The 24,469-nt window shown below is 41.7% G+C and overlaps 1 protein-coding gene across 4 annotated transcripts in view; it reads left to right on the top strand.

The window, feature by feature from the left end:
- The window catches only part of ZNF346 (zinc finger protein 346), a 30,477-nt gene extending 11,068 nt beyond the window's left edge, over positions 1–19,409 (top strand). For 3 of the 4 annotated variants that reach the window (XM_069972673.1, XM_069972651.1, XM_069972665.1), the window contains exons 2-7: positions 1,510–1,613; positions 1,702–1,800; positions 3,470–3,617; positions 5,163–5,414; positions 14,931–15,024; positions 18,101–19,409. In XM_069972673.1, the coding sequence (XP_069828774.1) occupies positions 1,510–1,613; positions 1,702–1,800; positions 3,470–3,617; positions 5,163–5,414; positions 14,931–15,024; positions 18,101–18,422 (1,019 nt within the window). In that variant the 3' untranslated portion in view covers positions 18,423–19,409. The remainder of the gene's footprint in view (positions 1–1,509; positions 1,614–1,701; positions 1,801–3,469; positions 3,618–5,162; positions 5,415–14,930; positions 15,025–18,100) is intronic. The other variant, XM_069972660.1, reaches the window with a different exon arrangement.
- Positions 19,410–24,469: the final 5,060 nt, after the last annotated feature.

The following is a 24,469-nucleotide window of genomic DNA, read 5'->3' as shown; positions in this document are numbered from 1 at the left end:
CATGCTGCTTGTTCAAGTAAAAAGTGATCTTTAATCAAGTGCAGATTGTGTTAAGTGGGTGTGGCTAACGGCATTAGCACCACCGTTGGCTCGGCCCCTCCATGACATCATAAGCACATAAGCCCCGCCCCTCACTGGCCATTGTAACAGGCTGGCCTAAAGGTCTATGCCCCACCCCCTCTTGGTCGGTTCACTAATGGGTGTCCAGGGGCAGGGCCTGTGTGACATCACTGAGGTGCTTGGCCAACGGTTGTGCTGTGGGTGGGGCTAAGCGGCGCTAATGCCACAAAGCCCCACTTACAATCTGCAATTTACTGGAACAAGCACCATGACGTATGATATAAAATAAGGTGTGAAAACTGCTAAATTTACCCTTTACACCTGTGTAGAGATGTCAGAATGCACAAAGGGGGTGACAGTGTCACTTTAAAGCATTCTAAAGAATAGTGACCAAAGAAGTTGGATACAGCCCTAAGGCTGCCTGGAATAAATGGATACAGCTATAGGGTGTATCCATGTTTTCTTGAACTCCCTAGGGCTGCATTCAACTTCTGTTACTGCTAATCGAAAGCCGCACACTCTGGTTCGCTTATCTCTTGCTATGATCTTAATGTAGTGCTGTACTGTTTCTTACACTTTAGTCTTAGGCCTCATTCTCATGTTCTGTGCACAGTCTGTATAAATATTCCAAAGTTTTTTCCATAGCATGTCTGTATATATGGAACGTGAGAATGGGGCTGTCACACGTTCTGTGATTACTTGCCTTTGTCAGTACAGTAGCAGGAAGACTTGGGGTGCCTTCACACCTACCGACTCGCAGTGTTAATAACGCTGCAAGTCGGCTAGGTCCTGGCAGATCACTGTCAGTACATACACGCAGCGGTCTGAACGACTGCTGCGTGTATGTAAATCTGCCGGCCACTTAACCCCTTCTGATGCCGGCCGGCCGCCTCCCGCTCAGCTCTGTAGACATTACCTCCTCGCTCCACGGGGTCCCGGCGTCCTGCTCTCCCGCCCGGCCAATCAGTGGCTGCGGCATTGCAACACACTGATTGGCCGGGCGCGAGAGCAGGACGCCGGGACCCCGTGGAGCGAGGAGGTAATGTATACAGAGCTGAGCGGGAGGCGGCCGGCAGTGATCTGCCAGGACCTAGCCGACTCACAGCGTTATTAACGCTGCGAGTCGGTAGGTGTGAAGGCACCCTTAAACTGATTTGGAGCTCCCAGCATCATAATGAATGATGACACCAGGAGCTCCTTACTAAGTTCGGTATTACATTGTTTGTATATACTGACCATTCTGGAATGTAGGAATAAGGCCTCAATAGCTGTAATAAGGTTATGTTTAGTTCACAGGAATATCCAGTTAATAGTTGTGTATATGAATTTCATTCCTAACCTGGGAAATTTTGGGGTGTATGAATGATATATTCTATTTTTATTTAGTGCCCAATTACTGTGCTGTTTTTTTGACATATCTGATGTACCTTTCAATATTCTGTTTTCTAGTCAATCGTCTCATCCAGGAGAACAGTGACATCTTCTCTGACAAACATTGTAAAGTTTGCAGTGCTGTCTTGATATCTGAATCCCAGAAGCTTGCACATTACCAGGTAACTTTTTTTTTTTTTTTAATCATTGAAAAATACATATCTGCTGATACACATGTAATTCTACCCTTTTCTTTCTTTTCCCAAACAGAGCAAGAAACATGCAAATAAATACCGTCGGTACATGTCCATTCACAAAGGAGAAGACTTTAGCCCAGCAAAAAAAATGAAAATTGAGGATACTGTGGTAGTATGTATTGTATTATTAATAGGCATGCCACTTTGTAGGTTACATTGTTTAAGGAGAACTTGAAGTAGGATAATTCAATTTCCCGGGGAGGGTGAAAGTAAACATCCACCTACCTCCCCAGCTCCAGCACACACACCCACAGTTGCCGGCTGCTTCCTGGTTTTGAGAAGGAACCTAGAAAGGACCAGAGCGGCACACTGTGGGTGTCAGCGCTGGAGCTGGCAAAGTATATGGATGTTTTTGCTTTCACCCACCTGTTCCCCAGGCTCCCCTGTAAGACTCAGTTCACAGTTGTGGGTAAATTGGATATGTAGTTTTAACGCAAGTGAGGTGTGTGTGAATATATGTACACATGCTAATTTTCCTTTCCTCCTTTTATCTGGCTGGTTTTAAAAATTCTATCCAATGGGAAATAAGTAGTGTTGAGCAGACTTGCCAAACTCTTCCTGTTTGCTAATGTTCTCCGAACCCAAATGCTCAACGGCTGGAGAAGTTTGATGCCTTCCTAGGGAGACCTGGAAAACACAGATACAGCCTTAGGCTATGTTCAGACTACTTAAGTTCCGCGGAAATCACTGCCGTTGTTACAACGGCCGTGATTTTTGCTGTGCTTACTTAGTGCTGAGGGAATCCTGGCCGGAGTGTATACACATGGGGGAGATTTATCAAAGGGTGTAAAATTTAGACTGGTGCAAACTGGCCACAGCAACCAATCACAGCTCCTCTTTCCTTTCACCAGAGCTGAAAGAGTAGCTGTAATTGGCTGCTTTGGGCAGTTTGCACCAGTTAAAATTTTACACCCTTTGATAAATCTCCCCCATAGTGTACACTCTGGCCGGGATCTCTCACGGCACCGTAGAAAACTGAAAACCATGTCAATGCACACTATGGAGCGAGCGGCTCCGGCCGCATGCTCCATAGTGTGCAGTGGGGAGTTTTGATGCGCCCGCATCAGAACTCTGCAACGCCAAAGATCATCCGGCCGATACTGCAGTACCGGCCGGGATGATCTTTTCTAAGACCGTCCGGTCTCATACTACATGTGGACATAGCCTTAGGATGTATCTATGTTTTTCTGGCACCCATATGGCGGGATCCAACTTTTTCAAACTCCAGGAGTCAAATGCCGAGCGCATTGGGTGAAATGCATTTGGGTGAATGTTGCAGAAAACAAAAATTCTGTAATTTCACTCATAGTTAGTGAAGACCATTTAGGATTTGATCTTTGGACCTATAACAGGTCTAAAGGTCTCTTTTGGTTGGGCTTTCCCACTTATATCATCAAGGTATGTTTTCCTTATTAAAAGGGTAGTCTGGGCAAAATGAAAAAAAAATATTGTTTTCCTACTACTCCCCTGCCCTTTTTTTTTTTTTTTTTTTTTTTTTTAAATATATTTTGCACGGACTACGCCTTCAAACTATTTAGATGTTAGGCAAGAAAGAAGAAATGGATTCCTCCAGCTCATGTAAAATTCCACTTTATTGTATCAAACGTCTAAAATGATAGCCGACGCGTTTCGAGCCTATTCGGCTCTTAGTCATGGTATCTGCATCTGCACAAAATTAGGGGGAAATTCATCCCAAGAAAAGGTCACCAGGATTTATATTTAGATGTTATGCTTATATTCTACAGTTAAGGGTATTTACTTGTTTGTTTACTGTTTATCAGCAGAACACCAGTGATGAGGGAGATAGAAACAAATGTTGCCCTGTCTGCAACATGACCTTCTCGTCTCCAGTTGTTGCAATGTCTCACTATGAGGGCAAAACGCATGCAAAGAATCTGAAAATAAAGGAACAGGGAGGAGTATTCCAAGGTATGATTTCATATGGGACAAGTATAAGGTATATCACTGATTAGCATCATATAGGGAAAAATGGATGCAGGCAACGATGGACAGCTGTCCTATTTACATGAATGGGATAAGTTATGTGGCTTTATCTGTTGACTTTTTTTTTTTTTTTTTTTATAATCTAGTGCCTCTTTTCAGCTGCCACCTTTTTCCATTTAACTAGAAATTGGTAAATGGAAAAAAATATATATGTTTACTTGATTAGAATTAATGAAGCCACGTCAGAGGGGAGGGGATATGGTCACACTGGGGGGGGGCATAGGGCCGGGCCAGGGCAAAATAACTGTACTGGGTAGATTTAAAAATGGGCCATGCCACCAGGATCCCAGAGTTGGCATTGATTTGTTAAGTACAAATCCTACATGGACCGACAGGCAACAAACATTCCTAGAAACATGTAAAAATCTCAGGTCTCAGCAGTCTTATCCCATACTCTACATGACTCAAACAGCCTCACTCCACAGTCTGTCCAATTCTTGATGGCCCCTAAACATGTGCATTGAAAGGGTTATCCAGCGTTGGAAAAACATGGCAACTTTTTTCCAGAGACAGCACCACTCTCGTCTCCATTTCAGGTGTGGTTTGCAATTAAGCAATGAAACGAAGTTGGAAAACCTCACCCAAACTAGGAACAAGAGTGGTGCGGTCTCTGAAAGAAAGTGGGCATATTTTTGTAGCGCTGGATATTCCCTTTAAATCGCCATATGGAAAGGAGCACCATTGCCATGCTGCCTCCTCTGTTATCTCATCTGCCACAACAACATGGGTGTAGAATATATATCTATGATGAACAATTGTGACATTTATCAATAGTGTGTGTATCGACTCGGTCACTCTGTTCCATTCCTCCATTCAGGAGTGTAAAATGTATACGTTGAATACAAATACAGTTTGTCTATCCTAACTCTGCATACACCACTGGGTCACTGTAGGCATACTAAGGCATTTCTGTAGCTTGAACTGTACTGAAGAGGGGCTAGAACCCTAAAACTGCTGTCTACAGATGGCATTCTCATTCTTTTCAAGGACAATGGTTTGACTAATAAGTATCCTTTTTTCTGAAGGAAAATTAATTTCCATAATAGGAATTTAAGTGTATTTTTGTTGTATTTTGAGGCATAAAATAAAATGTTAAAACAACCAACTTCAGTTTAGTGGGAAAGGGTGTAAAAATTGACATGTATTTTGTTGAATGGCTGTAAATGTACCAGCTGTTTTTATGTCTAAAAAAAAAAAAAAATTTTGCCTGTAAAAAAAAAAAAAAAAAAAAAAAATTTGACAGTAAAATGCTTTAATAGTACTCATGTCCTATAAATGCAAGTGTAGGTTGCTTTTCTGTTTGTGTATACCAGGAATGGGGAAATTGTCTGTTTTACCTAATTGGGGTGCAAAAACAACATAACAGAACAGCATTTTTCTCAGTCATGCTGGGGGCATCACAGTTCGAGTAACTTATGTGAAAGAAGATTGGGCATTAAAGCAAAAATGTATTCTAAATTGTTTCCTCAGGTGCACCGCGAGTTACCAAGCCAGCTCCTGCACGTTTACCACCAGGAAACATGGATAAATCAGACCCTGACAAGTTTTGCCAGCTATGCAATGCTACCTTCAATAACCCGCACATGGCCGAGCAGCATTACAAGGGCAAGAAACACCATAAGCAGGAGACTAAAAGCAAGCTCATGACTATTTATACCAGCTCTGGGCAAACGCCACCGCAAACTACACCTATCAATCCACAAACGCCAGGCTCTGGAGCAAGTGAGTCCAATGCTGAGCCTGATTCTGAAAAACCCACTGTCTAATGTATCAGGAAATAACTTGTTTTGTAGTGAGAACTTTTTTTTTTTTTCCCTCTTTTTTTAATTCGCTCAGCTAGTCCAGGTTTATATTAGGGCTTAAAGTGTATTTACTAGAGATGAGCAAACCGGGTTCGAGTCCATCCGAACCCGAATGATCGGCATTTGATTAACTGGGGCTGCTGAACTTGGATAAAGCTCTAAGGTTGTCTGGAAAACATGGATACAGCCAATGACTATATCCATGTTTTCCACATAGCCTTAGGGCTTTATCCAACTTCGGCAGTCACCGCTAATCAAATGCCTAAAGTTCGGGTACGGATGGACTCGAGCATGCTCCAGGTTCGCTCATCTCTAGTAACTACCATTTTTAAAACGACTGACTTGTGATAGCAGCATATCAGAAGTGCATATCGGTTGGGGTCCAGCTGCTGAGAACCACTCCAATAGCTAGAAAGCGCTCTCTGCTCCTTCAACCCTGCTATAGGGAGGTGAATTCCTTAGACTGCTCGTATTAGCAGTCTAAGTAATTCATGTTCTACCAATTGGCGGGGTTCTCAGCAGCCGGACCCCGACCGATACTTACTTCTGACATGTCACTATGACATGTCAGACGTTTTTAAAAATGGTAGTTACAACCAAGTGAACCTAAGTCCCTGCTTTTTCTAGAGCCTCTTCAACATCCGTACATTAATGTACTGCATGAACAGCTAGTCTAACACATTCTTTGCTATTTGTTTGTTTTTTTTATTCTGATTTGCAAGCCATAATAAAAGGAGCTTGCAGATAATAGGAGAATGGCAGATGGCAACCTGATTCTGCTGGATTGTGCTGCTAAAATCTTTTTCAGTAAATCCAAATTTTTGTGTTGGGTTCTTTGCTAAAACTTTTTCATACTGTAGCTTTACTAAATCCTCCCCCCATTTAATATAAAGAATTATCCATTTTTGATTTGGGATTTTAGTTAAGTGTAGTGTAATGTTGTAACCTGTAACGTTAAACTCCTGCCTTTTCCTGCACATGCATTGAATTAGCTGCGCAACGTACTGTTGTCCCAGCGTGCAGTGTGTCTTTCTAGACACAAAGTCTGAATACTTAGTTGGAGTTCAGCTTCATGGGTACCCTTTACTCTTTTAATTTAAAATTTTTTATTCTTTAATTCTTAACTCAGTAAGGTCCATTAACACTTAAAGGAGAAGTCAGATTTGGGGGGGGCGGGGTAAAAAAAAAATCACTACGTGCAGGGGGTGGGGGATAAGCCAGTATGCTTACTGCTCCCCGAGCCGACACTGTGCCGCATTACAGAGCTCCCGGACCCTGCCGGCTGTCATCTTATCCTGGGATTCGGGCACGTCACTGTGTGGGTTCGACATCACAGACAGGTGGGATTTAGCCCACTCGGCCAATTGGTGACTACAGCGGTGTTTTTTTTTTTTTTTTTATACTTTATACTTTTTTTTTTTCTTCTTTAAAGAAACTTCTTGTTGGTTCAGAGATGAATTAAAATGTAGTAACCCCCCCAGACACAGGCGAAAAAAATTAGTGTTTCTGGTTTTATGTTTTTAGTTTATTTCCATATGCAGCTTTGTTTGGATGTCTTCATACTCAAACACTGACTTTGCTTTAATGTATGTACTGACAGACACACTTAGTGGTAAATAAATTCTGTTCCCGTTGTTGTATGCTTTTTATTTTTAGTGTTTTTACTTGGGTTAATGAGTAAATTAGTAGTCGCCCATAAGAATTATTTTTAAAGTGGGGGGCATGTGCTTTTTTTATTCTGTACAAACCATATATAAACCTTATTAGCGTTGTTGCTCACTAGCAACAATCAGTTGTGATTGTGAATTTTCCTTATACATGAGCAACTAGTGTAGAAAGTGCTGTTTGTAAAAAGGCAAAAGTTAACAACTCCCTTTTAAAAAGATTCTTCTGCTAAATAATTGGTCTCTGGCAGAACATGAGATGGGTTATATTCTACCTAGTATTTGCCCAGCTTCTGAGTATGGGTTTACAGCGCCTTAATGTTAACGGAATGTATAGCATAGTAGTTCATTACCTATTAGAGCTGAAATAGTTTGGCACATATATTATATTAGGCCGGGTTCACGCTGTGTTTTTGCAATACGTTTTCTGCAAAAAATGGAAGCATATTTGTGCATCTATTTTTGTTATTGACGTCCATTATATTAAAAAAAAAAAAACACATTTGTTTTTTAGCATACACTGATTGCGAAATCTCAGTGGGAACTCAACCTTAGGCTTTTCTTGAGCCACCTGTAAATAAGTAATATCATGCAGCACTAATATTGTTGGCCTGGACAATAGTTTCTAGTGTGACAGATCCTTTGAAAACAAAGCTGCCTGGCTGGTCCTTGGTGTGGCTTGCTAACACTCACAAATCAGGTGTCTGGAGATACTGCATGTGGCCACCACTGCAGGGAAAATGTTGCATTGACAAGGTACCATTTCAGATAGGTGACCATGTATTAGAGATTCTGGGCGCCTTGAGTGTTGGACCCCTTTAAGATGATCATGTAGTGGAGCTTTGTCAGAAGAGGACTTCTTCCAGGGAATGAATTGTCCACTGTTAGGGTGCGTTTACACATAGATTTATCTGACAGATTTTGGAAGCCAAAGCCAGGAATGGATTTGAAAAGAGGATAGACCCCAGTCTTTCCTTTATGACCTGATCTCTGTTTATAATCTGTTTCTGGCTTTGGCTTCAAAGATCTGTCAGATAAATCTGTGTAAACACACCATAAGACTAGGTTCACTCATGGTGTAATTGTTGCAGGTTTTTAGTTTGGAATTCTGTACCAAAAATGTACCACAGAACACAACAGAATGAGGTAAGGGAAACTTCTGTAAAATCTACAATGTGGTCCTGATACATAGAGCATGCTGCAGACTGAACATGTGGGGCATGTGCTCCAGATTGTTCATATGGAATTTACCCTTTACAACATGAAGGGAGATATGAGCGGCAAAATCAGTTATTCTTTTTTCTGTATATTTCGTTCGTCAACAAAAAGTTTACTGCAGAAAAAATGTTACTTACATTGCCCTTTTTCATGATGCTTTCAGTGAAATAGTATCTAGATTTAGGTATTTAAACAATGAAGCTCAGTACCAAAGAGCTGCAACTCTGTGTCATGTTACATCCTTTTTCTGCTGTACACTTTTTTTTTTTTTTTTTTTTTTTTTTCTTCATAGATAAAAAGTACCTCAAATGTGAGGCGCAGTCTAATGTGAACAGAGCCCAGATTTATAGTCACTTGCAATGCATTCCTGCGTAGGGTATGTTCCCACTGAGTAAAATAGGCGTTATTCCGTGGCAAAACTCTCCACACAGAATTACGCCTGCCTCACTGTATCATATCTCAATGGGAGAGTGTGCGCTCCTCCGCAGCCACCGCTCTCCGCTCAAAGAAGTGACATGTCACTTCTTTGAGCGGAGAGCGGCAACAGCAGAGGAGCGTGCGCCCTCTTATTCACTCACAGTGGGACACTGAGCACAACAGAATTCCACCGTATTTGCTCAGTGTGAACATACCCTAAGTGTTCCAAGCAAGAGGAATGCTGTAAGCCGGGGCTGCACTGATTGACCATGGTCCCTACTGAGCTGTGTGTGAGATATGGACTATAGTAAAGCTATTGCTGTAGGTGTAGCCTTGGCCTACATACACCATCCACAACCTAACTGCTACCAGATTTATTTCTACTTAAAGATGACTTCAATATATTCCTTTTTAGCCAGAAACTTTTAGGACTAATACACCCTACTGTTATATTTCACACACTACTACCATGACTAGTATTCTGTACTATAGTAAAGCCAAAAAATTTTTATCGTTTATGAACGTTTTCCTCTCAACATTGTACCCTCTTTGTTACTTGTCATCTTCTAAATCCTATTTGATTCCAGTTGCCTAAATTATATTTTTCTTATCTAACGCCACCTAGTCCATCCTGCGTTTCTGCGTGTGTGAGAGGCATTTTCCCGATGTTGCAGATCAGCTTTGCTATGATAGGTCTTCACACTCCCTGACTCGGACAGTATAGCAGTAGGGGGTCATTTTATGTTTATACCTTGATGTTTTTGTAGACTGCAATTCTTTAATGCCAGTCAGTTACTGGTATGTGTAAATGTACCTTTTTTTTTTCTTTTAAGTCAGTTGCTGTTGTACTGAATAGATATTGTAGGTCTGAATCACTTGGAAGATGTGATTGTGTTTAATCATAATAAAACTTTCTTTCCTTGATTCGTCAAGAAATGAAATAAAAATGTGTTCATGTTTTTCAATGCATATTGTCTATTATTTTCAACATTACAGATGATTTATTTTTAATATTTAACAGAATATTAAAACTAATCATCTCGGTAACTATCCTTTAACATTGAAATGGTATTGTACATACATCTGTCATTAATAAAGTTATTGTGGCATAGATCTATACTTTGTTGCTTGTCTTTAGACTTGAAGGGGCCAAAGTTGTGAAATTGTAGAACCAGGTACAGCTGCTGTGGAAGCCAGACTGATACCGACCCATTTGCTCCATGCTGCCATATGTCTGTGGGTGCATGAAGAAAATGCCACTTTCCCTCTTCTATTCATTTTGCAGGTTTCTGCTCTCCACTGAATGGGACACAAAGACCAGTTTATGCCCATACATGTTGCATCCAGTACCATGTATAAGGCATGTAGAGCAAAACTAAACATCTTTTGCACATGACACAGATGCTTGGTTTTCCATATAGTTACTAGTAGGCACTGCATATTTTCTCAGAGCACGTGAAATAAAACCACAGCTAGCCATATATGAATATCTTTAGTGTTTGTATCTTCCCTTTTTACAGTGGGTGAGTGCCACAAAAACATAGCCACCATCTGGTTACCTTGTTGATGCCGGTTAGGATCTTGTTATGTAATGTATAGCTGGTTGTATGTGTGTTAATCAGGCATTGTAATTTATTCTTGTCATAGGTTATGCTGCCTGTAACCCGAGGATACTGGCTTTGTGTCCCTGACCCTTACTTTGGAATTACTGAACATTTGTTTTTACTGACTAGATCCAGATACTAGAACATGTTTTTTTTTTCTCATTTGTTTCTATTTTTTTTTCCCCCCTAACATTTTATTATAGAACAATATTATAGGAGCAGCCATCTTGACTAAGCTGTATTTAACAGCATTTAGTGACATGTTTTACCGCAAGTCTCCCGAGCATAGACACAATGAATATCTCCACACCCTTTTCTTTCCATGGTACAGATTTGTAAGCATGCTATGCCTGCAGGAGAAGGGGAGCTGAGTTGGGGGCAACAGCTGTTGTGTGTATCTCTATATGCTGGTGTGACCTGTCCTGTGTTGATAAAACTGCTGGGAAATGATCTGCACAGAACAGGAAGTCTCAGCTTAAGGCTGTATTACACGGCACGTTAATAAGGGAAGCAAGAGACAAAACCTGTCAGGTCAGTGCTCACTTCCCCCTTGTTCCCCATGTGTAATAGCACAGACAGCGAGCAGGGAGCAGCAGGACGAGCTGTCCGAATGATCATTAAACTTGGCAGCAGTCCCCTATTACAGAGTGACGAGCAGCAGACAGTCGCTGACCTGATCATGCGGGTTCAAAATGTTGAAAGGCCACAATCAGTTATATTACATATCGGCTGATAGTTGCCTTTTCACGTGTCCTATTACACAAAACCATTATGGCCAGAAATCGGCCGAGTAAGGGCGATAATCGTTTCATGTAATAGAGCCTTTAGTTTTAAGCCTAGTGGCTAGAGATCAGAGAACTTGCTAAAAGATTGCTCATCTCTACTAGTGGCCAAAATAAGATTTCAGGACTATTTTATAATCTAGATCATAAAATGAAAAATACCCCAAATTCTTGTAACATAACTGTTATTAACCCCTTAACGACAGGGCGTATATTTACGCCCTGATGCCGTTAGGGACGTTCAGAGAGCGGGACCGCGCGTAGCCCGGGACCGCAGGTATTAGCGGGCACGGTCCGATCACCGTGCCCGCTAATACAGTAATCAGAAGCAGCTGTCAAAGTTGACGGCTGCATCCGATTACTGGACGCAGCGTCATCCCTGGTGTCTAGTGGGGAGATCGCTCCTCCCGGGATATTATCCCAGAGGAGCGATCTCCGTAATTGAAGCCGGCCGGGGACTGCTCCAAGATGGCACCGTCCCCGACTCGGCACTCGTTTACCTCCGGCTGCAGCAGCCGGAAGTAAACGAGTGCCTTCCATCTCATGGATCTCTGCAGCATATCTATGCTGCAGAGATCTCTATGAGAGATCAAAGCACTTATACTAGAAGTCCCCTAGGGGGGATTCTAGTATAAGTGTAAAAGTAAAAAAAAAAAAATTGTTAATAGTAAAAAGCCCCCTCCCCTAATAAAAGTCTGAATCACCCCCCTTTTCCCAGGTTATTAATAAAAGTAAACAAATAAACATGTTTGCTATCGCCGCGTGCGTAATCGCCTGAACTATTAATTAATCACATTCCTGATCTCGCACGGTAAACGGTGTCAGTGCAAAAAAATCCCAAAGTGCAAAATTGCGCATTTTGGGTCGCATCAAATCCAGAAAAATTGTAATAAAAAGCGATCAAAAAGTCGTATATGCGCAATCAAGGTACCGATAGAAAGATCACATCATGGCGCAAAAAATGACACCTCACACAGCCCCATAGACCAAAGGATAAAAGCGCTATAAGCCTGGGAATGGAGCGGTTTTAAGTGACGTATATTTGTTGACAAAGGTTTGAATTTTTTACAGGCCATCAGATACAATATAAGTTATACATGTTACATATCGTTTTAATCGTAACGACTTGAAGAACATGCATAACAAGTCAGTTTTACCCCAGGGCGGATGCGTTTTTTTTTTTTTCAATTTCACCACACTTTTTTTCTGGTTTCGCAGTGTACTTTATGCAAAAATTCAGCCTGTCATTGCAAAGTACAATTAGTGACGCAAAAAATAAGGGCTCATGCGGGTTTCTAGGTGGAAAAATGCAGTGCTATGGCCTTTTAAGCACATGGAGGAAAAAACGAAAACGCAAAAATCGAAATTGGCTCTGTCCTTAAGGGGTTAATAGGCTTGTTTTGCCATCTTTTTTCCTTTTTAAGCTGTGTTCACAGTGTATGGAAGCACCATGTAAACATAGCCTTAGGCTGGGTTCACACTGCGTTTTTTTTTTCATCTTTTTTTTTTTTTTTTTTCATTTTTTTAAAAAAAACGGATGAAAAAAAATGGTGCATTGTGTGCATCCGGTTTTCCATTGACTTCCATTGTAAAAAAAACTGATCCCCGTTTTTTTTTTTTTAACGGACACAAGTAGTGTCAGCTACATTTTTGTGTCCGTCAAAAAAAGGATCCGTTTTGATCCATTATTTTTACAATGGAAGTCGATGGAAAAGCGGACGCACACAAATTCATCCGTTTTTTTCACCTGTTTTTGCAAAAAAACGGATTGCAAAAACGCAGTGTGAATCCAGCCTTAGGCTAGGTTCACACTGTGTTTTCAGCATCTGCTTAACTGATCCGTTTAAAAAAAAAAAAAAAAAAAAATGGATGTTTGTGTGCATCCGTTTTTCCATTGACTACCATTATAAAAAAAAAAAACGGATCAAAAAGAATGCGGTTTTTTGACGCACAATGAAGTACTGTTGACACTTGACTTTTTTTGACTGTTAAAAAAAACGGATCCGTTAAATGGATTGCAAAAATGCAGTGTGAACCCACCATAAGCGGCAAAAAACACACACAAAAAGGAGCTCAAAAAGATGCTGTTTTCAAATGCTTGTTACTGTCCACAGGATTCTTTCAGATGAAACTGCTGTCATGTGGATGTTAGAATTTGGATAACTCCTCAGCATGGTTCTAGGTCAGACTTTACCTGCTATACTGGGGTAACCCCAACATTCTTACTTAATCTGGTCATCCTAATGTGCTGGAGCGAGCAGCCTTTTTTTTACCATTCCTCCATCTGTTAGGGGGGTTTGATTGTATCATAGATTTGCATTCTGTACTAGGGATGTTTTCATAAAAGGTGGTGAATTAGTGACCTCTTTGTGTGCAGTTGTAGCCCTTAGCCAAACACTTTGGTAATGCGTGGTAACATTTTAGTTAGAAAATTATATTGTCCATATGTGCAGTATTAAACTTGACACTGTAAAATGTACTGTTGGATTTTTCAATTCGCAGGTCAACTACATTGTCAGGAAAATCAAATGTTACTCCCAGTACTAGAGGGTATATGTGCAAGCAACATATCTTCATGCCATACAAGCATAATGACAATGGCCTACATGATCATACACTAAGGGCCATAATTTATCTGATGTGCCTATTACATAGCTCGACAGTTCTGAAGGCAGGGATGTGCAAATAATTGCTGGATTGTTTGTGTATCTCTTTGCTGTTATCATTTGTCGACTGCATATAAGACTTCCAGCCGATGAGCAGTAGCATTTTCACACAACAGAACAAAATGATGAGCTGGTGAACAAGTGTTTGATAGCTGGCACTGTTACACAGAGCAATATTGGCCTTTTCTACTAATAATCACCCTGTGTAAATAGGACCTTAAGGGTCTTTTTACATGGCCCACACGATACAAACAATTAGCCAGATCAGCGCTAGTTTGCAGTGCCTTTACGCAGGAAGACAAATCGAGTGGCCAACACGTCTGTTATTTTGGCAGAGGGCGCACTAGGCATCCTAGTCAATGAATAGTACAGGCAGACCTTCGGTGGCATGTGCTCCGCTTTAAATTCTGCAGAATTACTCAGTGTGAACGGGTTTTAAAGCTGGCTCAGTTAAAACTGCTCTGGCGGTGGCTTATCTCTCTGAAGACAAACGAGTTGGGGAATGAACCTTGATCTCCACAGCAATCTGCCGCTGTGTTCACATAGGGAAGTTTACTAGCCCTCATTGTCACATGTACACTTAAAAATTGTGCTTTCTGAGCTATGCACTCCTACCAACTTAGATGCCTATAAACTTTTCACTTTATTGTAACATGTAAGAAACATTGTGGGAAACACATTTAGTTTTGCCCTGGAGGAGGTAAGAGCGGGGAGGGTGGTATTTGGGTGGTGTGCATCTCATCTGGCAAAAACCTTTTGATTTTGATTTTTTTTTCTCTGTCCCAGGACACATCTTCAATGAGCAGCTTTATATATTAGCATTTACTTTACTAGGGTTTGGTGTTAGCCCTTTATGATTTGGTTGAACACTTGATCTTGGTATGTTCCTTATCAATGACCATTCCAAAAGATTGAAAGCAATAGGAAAACCTAGACTTTGTCCCAAAGCCTGAAACATGAATCCAATGTTAAGAGCAGACTTGCTGGTGTGAACAGTCCTTCACTTGTGTATCATCGCTTGTGTTTTATCAACAAGTGTTAGGTAGTAGGTCATATTAAATACTTACCATTCCTGTGTCTTTCAGCCGGAAACTGGTTCAGCTGTGATACATGCAATATTGTTCTGAATTCTATAGAGCAGTATCAGGCTCACATCAGTGGATCCAAACACAAGAACAAGTAAGTATTATTTCAGTATTAAGGTAACCTCCCTATCACATATACACTAAACTGATATCTATTTATACTATACAATATATAATATATTTATTTATATTTGGTTTTCTTCAGAGAGCCAGTAAATGTAAAATCTAATGCTCAATGCGCAATGAATACAGCTTTCTAGGTTCTCCCAGTGTCCTTAGGCGAGGTTTGTGTGAACAGGCCCAGGCCCTCTGTTACCTGCATGTTTGGTGGTGTGTGCTGCAGGTACTGTCCCTTTTTTTAAGGGAACAGCTCTGGGCAGATCAGCCTTGGAATTAAAATGTTAGTGTTGAAAACATGTATGCCAACTTTCTGGTTTAGAAAAGTCAAGACGCCTAATTTTTTCAAAAGTGTGAGCCATTTTGCAATGCTCATGCCACTTGTAAGGTAAGGGGACAGGGTTTAAAGGAGTACCCCAGAGGCTAAAAGTATTTTTAATACATTGCTTTAATAGTGATATTACATTGTAATCTAAATTTGATTCATCTCTAGTTTAATTTACATATTTACTTTTGATTGGCATCGGTAAGGGGTGACACCGACCCCTGTGCTATCACCAATGTTTGTGTCAGAAACTGCAGGACCATCTAAGCTCTGCTGTTTCTGATCTAGCACTGCACATTGCTATACAGAGCAGGGACCCGTTTCTCCTGGGTTTGCCAGACCAACAATATCGCAGGGTCCAGCAGCCTCTGCACAGCAAGCAATGACCACTAGTCGAGCAGAGGCACAGAGCAGAGACTGGGATCGTATGGGGCACTACCCCCCAGTCACACCCCTGGCCTCTGTATAGCGTTGTATGGCAGTGCTAAATCAGAGCAGGGGATCTGGGACTGCAGGGCTTGGTGGCAAATATTCTTCACATTTTTATTACAAATTAATAGTTTATTAAAGCAATTTATTAGAAAAATGTTTTGTTTTTTTTTTTCATTTCGAGTACCACCTACCAGTGGAATTGGCATGATTTATAGACTGTTGCATCAGCTTGTAGATGGTATTGACAGATCTTCCCGCTACTTTAGTGACACAGCCGTGCTGTAGGTGGGAAAAGTTGACAAATTGGCAGTGTATCAAACACTTTCCCCACCGTATAGGAGTTCTGGGATTGAAACTAGAAGCGCTGTTTCAGAAACAACCAGCTTCTTTTTTTTTTTTTTTCCAGTACATCCATTTTTTTTTTCCAGTACATCCATTTGTATCAGTTTTGATTGTTTCAACTTTATATACTTTTTGTTCACTGTTTTCATTATATTTATGCTGGAAAACAGACTTTTTTTATTTAAACATGAAGAAAACAGGGAGAGGAGTGTCATGCAGATATCAGGCTTTATATGCTGCAATGTGGAAATACTGCAAATTCCAATACGAGGAGCACAAAGCTCCTTCAACAGCAAAGCTGCCCACAGGCTTGTGCAACAGTTTACAAGAAAGAAAGAAAATAATAAAATCAAATAAAAGGAGCAAATGACTAGCCCCTTTGTCAGCCAGTTCTTTCCACTGTGGTCTGGCTGTAATACTGCTATTCATTATTCTCTTCGAAGTGAAGATCAGTGTACCCAAGAGCGCAAACTGAACATTAAGGCCACTCCTACATGACGCTGGTCCTTTAATGGGCACCGGCCAGGGCTAAAGCACTGAAGACGTGCCGGCCCGCACCCAGTGGGAGAAGGTAGGGGGTTTCCTTCCACCAGGGTGGGCTGGCCCGTCTCCAGTGCTTTAGCCCCAGCCGGTGCCCGGGAATACACCGGTGCAGTGTGCTGGAACTGGGCTGTGGTTTAAGTTTAGGCTGGTTGTTAGTGCTTGAGATTCCCTAAGGACACACTGATTTTATACAGAGTGCCAGTTCAGGTTGATGTGTCAGAGGCAGGATACATAGGCAAATCCACTCCATAGATTTGGAACTCCCAGCATTATAGTGATACATGATGCCGGGGGCTCCTCATGCCAGCCCAAAGCTTCACACTCTGTTGCATCCATCATCTATGGAACATTTTAATGCCCCCTAAGGCTTTTAGTGACTTGATATTGGCTAAGTTGATCACGGCATCATCAAAAGACCAGGTCTTGTGCCATGTTTCTTGAGAAAAGAGATGGCCCCAGGATGCATCATGGAAAAAGGCAAGTGGACAAAAGTTGTGTCCTTGTAATCTCACAAGACCTAAGGCATCTGCTTCTGACATCTTTGCTAAATACCACAGAACACTTTTGCAGACCTAGATTTATCGAACTGTAAACTGATATGGGCAATTTACAATTTGGGCCATGTCTTAATGGGTCAGAGCCTCCTCTTCTAACTGCTGAGGTGACATGGTCTCTATCTATCGTTGTATCTTGGGAGGTAAAGGCCAGAAGCAGAGTCTTAAAACCCTAGACACTGCCCAGACCCATGGTGTAAATGACCTCCAATCTGCTAGATTGGTGCTTAGTTACAGAGTTCATTACATTGCTAGCGATGTCCGTGCAGCAATTTCCAATAATCAGCCACAGGCCCAACATCTCCAATTAAACGGAGAGATTTGTGGCCGATGGTGGATTATTTTTGGACACATTTAAAGTGAATGATCACTGGCTGGATTAAAGAGGTTATCCAGTGCTACAAAAACATGGCCACTTTCTTCCAGAGACACCACCCCTCTTTTCTCCAGTTTGGGTGGGGTTTTGCAACTTCGTTCCATTGAGGTGAAAGAAGCTTAATTGCAAAACACACCTGAACAAGTCGTATTGTCTCTGGAAGAAAGTGGCCATGTTTTTTTTAACACTGGATACCCCTTTAAAGGGGGGGAGGGGGTTGTTCATGAATTGCTGCTGCATGTAAATGGGGAAGCAGAAGTGAAAATGTTTTTATGAAACCATTTCGAGTGAATAGGCAAGAATGTAATTTATGGTGACAAGGTCATCCAGAGCGGAGGCCACTGAAAACTTTAAGCTTCTGCAACGTCACTGCAGGACTACTTTTACAAAACACATGGCATGATGTACTATGATTCGTAATCATTTTGTGTGTGTTCCTATTGAACTCCTTTTTCATGGTCATTTACATTTCTCCCACCAGTTTAAAGGGCCTGGTCTCCAATCTGTCACCTGTACCTGATCGTAAGTCATATGGCGGTCTTTTATCATCAAATATGCTTTCCTCAGAGGCTTCTTCCACAGTTACTGGATTCTCTTCGTCTACAGGTGGACAGTCTTCTTCTGGCGTTTACTCCTCAATAGCTGGAAATTTCTCCTCATCGCAGGCTCTATCCAGTTCAGGGATCACACCGCCTGGCGAAGGTTTACTTCCATTACCCCCTTATGCTCCACAAAACCAACGACACTTTGCGCAAGACACAATAGGGCCTGACAGCTATAGTTATTACAGCCAGGGCTACTAGGCCACATTCTGGTCATGTGTGTCTTGGTTGCCTCATTTGAGGTACAGTAACAAGCTGCAAATGTTTAGTTGTTTTTTTATTTTACTCCTATCCTTAGTAATTCTTCAATACTGGGTACATTCTTGGCAACATTACCCTGTGCATTACAGAGGGACTAGTGCTAACATGCAAGGTGTTTAGACTTAGCTTATAAGACGGTTCTACAAGGGAGAGAGGAAAAACTGTATAACTTGACGGCCATCTAGTCTGTCATTTGGAGTCCTTTGGATGTTTTGTGACGATGCATTGACATGTGTAATGTACAGCCGGCATAGTAAAAATAGGGATTTTTAGGAATTTATTTACATTGAATACTTCAAAGGTACTGTAATCTATATAGCTACAAATGGAACCTTCAAAATGTATAGTTCTCCTCAAACCTGTATAGAGGATTCCTTTTATTTTACTCAATTTACATAGTGCAGCCTTCCATTGGGAAACAAGTGGTTTGTGTTCCACTTGGTATTTGTTTTTAAATTTTTAAACCTTTATTTCTGGGCAAAGAAAGATGTTGCATCCTTGCCCTTGCATGTGATAGCTAATGGGTGTACTAAAATCAGTCCACATGGAAACTGACCTGCACTGGGGCTGGATGGATTCATTGTAGATTGACTTTAGTAGGGAAGTCATAATCCACAATAAATCTGTAGGGGTCGTGGATTTCAAATACTTCAAAAACACAAACATATTTCCGCCACAATATGGTGCAGATTTGCCTGTGAGAATGCTGCATACTTAACTCTACAAAAAAATTGCCCCATTTCAGTTCAATGTACCCTTACCCTAAAAGTCAACTACTGACTAAACTATGGTCTTCAGTGCACAGAGGCTACCACACTATTATGTATAATTTTTATTTTTGCTTTTTTACTGTATTTCTGTTACTAAGGCTGTTATTCATTGATCATTTATAAACCTATAAAATTTGTGATGTAAATTATATCAGAAGTCATTGTTTGGGTCTTCTTTCTCCCTATGTTTTAAAAGAGCTCCATCACTATGGTGCATTTTGACATCTAGTCACTAGGTGGCATACAGAATCCAAAAATTGGCGCCTTTAGGTCTGTGTGTTTTCTGAACACTCATTTGTGGCTGGAGAAATGACTGGTTTTAATGTATGTATATTTTAATTTTTTGTAAAGATTCCAGGCAAAAGGCAACGGAAAATGGTAGGGGCTTGTGAGCGCAGGTTTAATCTGGTATAATTGTTTAGGGACATACATATTTTGCTTATTAGGACCAGGACATCACAGGAATCAAATTACAATTTGCATTTTGCCTAAAGTATACTGAATTCCTAAATGCTTTAAGAAATGTTAAGGCTCATTTTAACAAGACCACAGTAGCTTGGAGAAGATACTTCTGGAGAGTCCTGGGGCACATGACAGTCAGTACAGGGAGAAAGATATAACTCATCATTTATATGATATTTTGCTGGAGAATGCTTTTTTGGGTGCCTCTGGATTTGGGGGGCATGGCGTTGCAGGCTCACCAATTACATCAGTGGCTCCAGCGATGTCCCACATCGGTCGCTGATTGGGCCTCCGATGTCATGTCCTCAGGGGGGTGAGTGCAGTTCACCCACTCCCAGGCATATAACTAAGAACTTCCCTGCCCTGACATCCCCATTAAATTTGATACTCCTATCTAGTTAATTTGCCTTTAGAGGGATTATGTAGGATTAGGGCGGGTTCACACTACGGAATTCTCGCGGACAATGTCCGCGGAATTCCGTCAGCTGTCCGCCCGCACATCTGGGCGCCTTTCTGCCGGCCCCATAGACACCATTCTATGGGCCGGCGTATTCCGCTATACGCTGAAAGAAGTGTCATGTTACTTCTTTCAGCGGATCGCGGAATACGCCGGCCCATAGAATGGTGTCTATGGAGCTGGCGGAAAAGCTAGTGCCCGTGCGGGCGGACAGCTGACGGAATTCCGCGGACATTGTCCGCGAGAATTCCGTAGTGTGAACCCGCCCTTAGAGTAAGCACAGCTTCTTTCTTGCATATACAGCACCGCCCTGTCTCCAGGTTGTGTGTGGTATTGCAATTAAATCTCATTCACAAGTGTCACTGTGGTTTGTAAAAACTTTTGACATGTCTCTAAAACTTTTGTCATGTTTTGATCGGTCCTGGTCTGACCCGTACTGATCTGGAGAACGAGCTGGACAAGGCAGCGCTAAGTGCGGTCCTCTTCCAGGTCTGTGTCATGTGTTACCAGTTGGGCTCCGTAGACTTACATAGGCAGTGAGTCGGAGCCCGACTGATCACGTGACGCATCCTGGAGAGGATTGTGCTTAGCAGCGTGTTCAGACAGTTTTTTTTTTAAAACGTCAGTGAGGGTACGTTTACACGGATCAATAATTTGCCCAATCGAACGATTAACGTTTTTGAAGTAATGTGGTGGTTTGTTTTTTTTATAACTATCAGCGTTTAGACGGAACCATATATTGTTTAGAAAAATTGTTATTGTGATCACTTTAAGATTGCTTAAGCCCATCTCACACATAGGGAAAATCGGAGAAAAACTGTTTACACGAAGCGATCTGTGAATTTTTAGCGATTGACTATTTGAGAACATGATGATAGATCACAATGATTTCTCGATCGTCTCTTGATCGTTTGCTGTGTTTACACAAGCCATTTATCACTCAAATGCAATAGTTTTTTTGTGAAAATTTGAACAATAATCGTTCTGTGTAAATGTACCATGACACTTTAAGTAATATTGAGCAGAACCACATCCAAATTAAGGACAGAAGAGGTTCTGGAGGAGAGCAGCCATGTTTTTGTAAAGGTCCATATAGACCAGGGGTGTCAAACTCAAATACACAGTGGGCCAAAATTAAAAAATTGGACAAAGCCGCGGGCCAACCTTAATATTTAATGGAGTGTATGCGGCGATTCTGGCACTGTCAGAGCAGCATGCAGCGTTCCTGACACTGCCTATCCTAAAGTAATCCTCCCCACATAGTGGTTACCCATTATATCCCTCAAGCAGTGGGTAATCCCATAATTGTGCCCCGTGTAGTAGCCCCCCCCCATAGTGCCCCACATGCTAGCCAGCCCTACTATTAGAGCCCCACATAGTAGCCAGCCCTTTCAATAGTGTCCAATATAGTAGCCAGCCTTCCAAATAGTCTCTTATATAGTAGCCAGTCTGAGCGGCTGTCCAGACCACCCATATTATAATCTGCTGCAACGTCAGACGTGCCAGATTTAACATAGCAATGGAAAAGCTCAGCAGGCCAAAAATAATGGCACTGTGGGCCAGAGTTTGACATGACTAATATAGACATATTCTCTGCTGTTAGTGAGATCATTTGCAGTGCCGTCACAGGCAAGAGGCCGGGCTGCACAAACGATTCCTGTATCATTCATGTGGCCATGGAAACTGATAGCACAGATATGGGTATCTGTAGTGCATACATACCTTCTGCGATGCTGTGTGATCCGCCATCCTACTCTCTGGCTCTTCTGTTCTGCCCTCCAGCAACTGTGTCTTCAGACTGCACCACCCCCACTGGCTGTCAATCATTCTGGAAAGGAGGCGGCAGCAGGCGGAGAGCATGACGCCGGATCATACAGCAGTGCAGAAGGTAAGTATGCTCTGCTTGTGTGATCTGAAAACTGACAGCACGGATATAATTCATTACACAGGAAGATGTGCAGCTGATAATACATTTTACATCTTGCACTCCTCGGCTAATGGCTGCCACTTTTACGCAGGCCAGTTATAATTTGCCTGTGTATAACCTGTCCCGCTACCCTGCCAGCTCTCCATCGGTGTAAGCGTTTCAGATTCAGCAACATCTGATGACATGCTGCTCCCACCAGAACTAGACGATCAGCATAGAATCTATCTATTCATGTGAATTGGCTGTAACTTGGAATGTAGGCACCAGGATGCCACGGCAAATGCTCAGTCGATTGGCTTCAGATTACTTTTTTTTTTTCTTTACTGTTAATTCTCAAATAAGGGGCAGTTGTTGGTCTTGCAGCTGTAGATTCAGAGTTATGAGGTGTAAATCTGCCTGGGTATGATGAATAATGTAAATCTCCATTGCTGGTAGCTGTTCTTGTGGCAGCCATAAGGGAAGCAGCAGAGATGTTGGTGGCTGGCTTTCATTAGGAGCTGTTTTATCCCTTGTTTTTCTGTGATTAACTTTCCCATATTCCCATGGCCGCTTGTTGCCTATATGTCCCTGGAGTAAAGTAGTGACTACATTGGAATGGAATCCTTATCCTGTTACCCAGGAAGCTACTGTGCCTGTTGTCTACCCTGCTCCCACCTGTTCAGCATCAGCAGCTGTGAAGGTCCGAGAAGAGTGGAGATGAATCTGGTGCAGTGGGGAGATCATTGTTCACAGCACACAGTCTACACACTTGTCCAATTTCTGTTTTCATATGTGGTATTTATGCCGTGTTCTGTTAACCCTTAATATCCAGGAAGCCATAAAAACTGCCACAGTTATGGATGCCTAGAGGAGACTGTGTGTGCATCTGGCATGGTTCATGGTTACTACAAAGTATCACCTGCCCATATTTTCTCATGTGAACAATAAGCTGTGAAGCCATTAATAAAGACTTGGATAACATATACTAATAAGATATGCCATGCAGTGTCTTCATGTGCATTCCACCTTGTACAAAATCCTCTGTGTTAGTAAATTAAAGAGATGTTTCCATTTTAATATTGTCCTTCATTTTTGTTTCAACAAATCTTTGCATAGCACCAACATATTCCACAGCACTTTATAGGAAAAAAAAAAGTACATGCAAACCAGCACAAGCCTTTCACTACCTAGTACCTCTGTATGTGGAGAAGATACAGAGTGCTAGGGGCTATCTTGTGAGTGTGCAAGGGGCTTCCTAAGCTATGTAGCCATACAAACAGGCCGTCCAGTAATTTAGTAATGTATAAATGCCCGCCCCCTCCATTGATCTCACGTCACGGCTTTCAATGGCCTATGAAGCTTTTACAAAGAAACTGGATTCTCCAGGATTATGGTGTGAGGTGGAATAATGTACAATAGCTAGACCCCTTTCGTTTTCATTCCAGTAACACTGAATGCATTCTGGCACTTCAGATATAATAATCTGTTTCCAGGACTAAATTATTGAAGTGTCCCGGGAGTCATCTTTTAACACCACAATGCCAGGCCACCTGGTGCTGATGCAATTGTGATCATACTGTGTGGACTAAACATGCCACCAGGACCTAGGTAAGTGCCTATCTGTAGTTCTAGCCCTGGTCAGCGATAACCTAGTCAAATAACCCTTCCAATGTCATGGACTGCTGCAGCGTCTAGCTACTTAGATGGTAAGTAGCAGTAAGATGCCATGATAACCAAAGTTGTGGCCTAATCTATTGTCAGATTATTACTGACTGGTAATACTGCTTTATAATGTCTAGAAGAATTATAGAACACTTGTTGTTGGACCGTGATCTGCAGAAAAAAAAAAAGGAAAAGTCTTAGTGCAGACCAGCAATTGTGGCACAGATCACTATTTCAATATCTGTGCATTGCGGATGTGTGAATATAGCCTATGGATGTGTATCCATAAACCTGGCCACATTAATGGACAGCCCTATGAAACGAGTGAATCTAGGCCACATTCACATGTCCGCAAAATTTGTCTACTTTCGGTTCCAGAAGTACAGACAAATTCAGGGCCCGTTGATTTCTGGTGAGTTATTCACATGACAGTAATTCTATTAATCTGTGATTTGCCAGTACTGCACGGATTCTCCCATAGAAGTCAACAGGAGCATCTGTAATTTGCAGACGTTATAGAAGTAGCGTCTGTAACTGCCACAAATCGTCCATAAAAATTTCAGAGGTCACAGGATAGCTCCTCCTGGCAGCTACTGTACTGTACCACATGTCCTAGGAAAATGGATGAATAGTTAGAGTCTCCCAGTAGGGTTATGGTATCCTATCTTAGTAGCATAAACTAGCGACAGAGAATCTGAACAGAATAATGTGTCACTTACATTGTTCTGTG

Source organism: Dendropsophus ebraccatus, chromosome 1 (assembly GCF_027789765.1).
Source record: "Dendropsophus ebraccatus isolate aDenEbr1 chromosome 1, aDenEbr1.pat, whole genome shotgun sequence".
Lineage (NCBI taxonomy): Eukaryota > Metazoa > Chordata > Amphibia > Anura > Hylidae > Dendropsophus > Dendropsophus ebraccatus.
The sequence above is the reverse complement of the archived record's forward strand: the minus strand, read 5'-3'. Positions and strand labels throughout refer to the sequence as shown.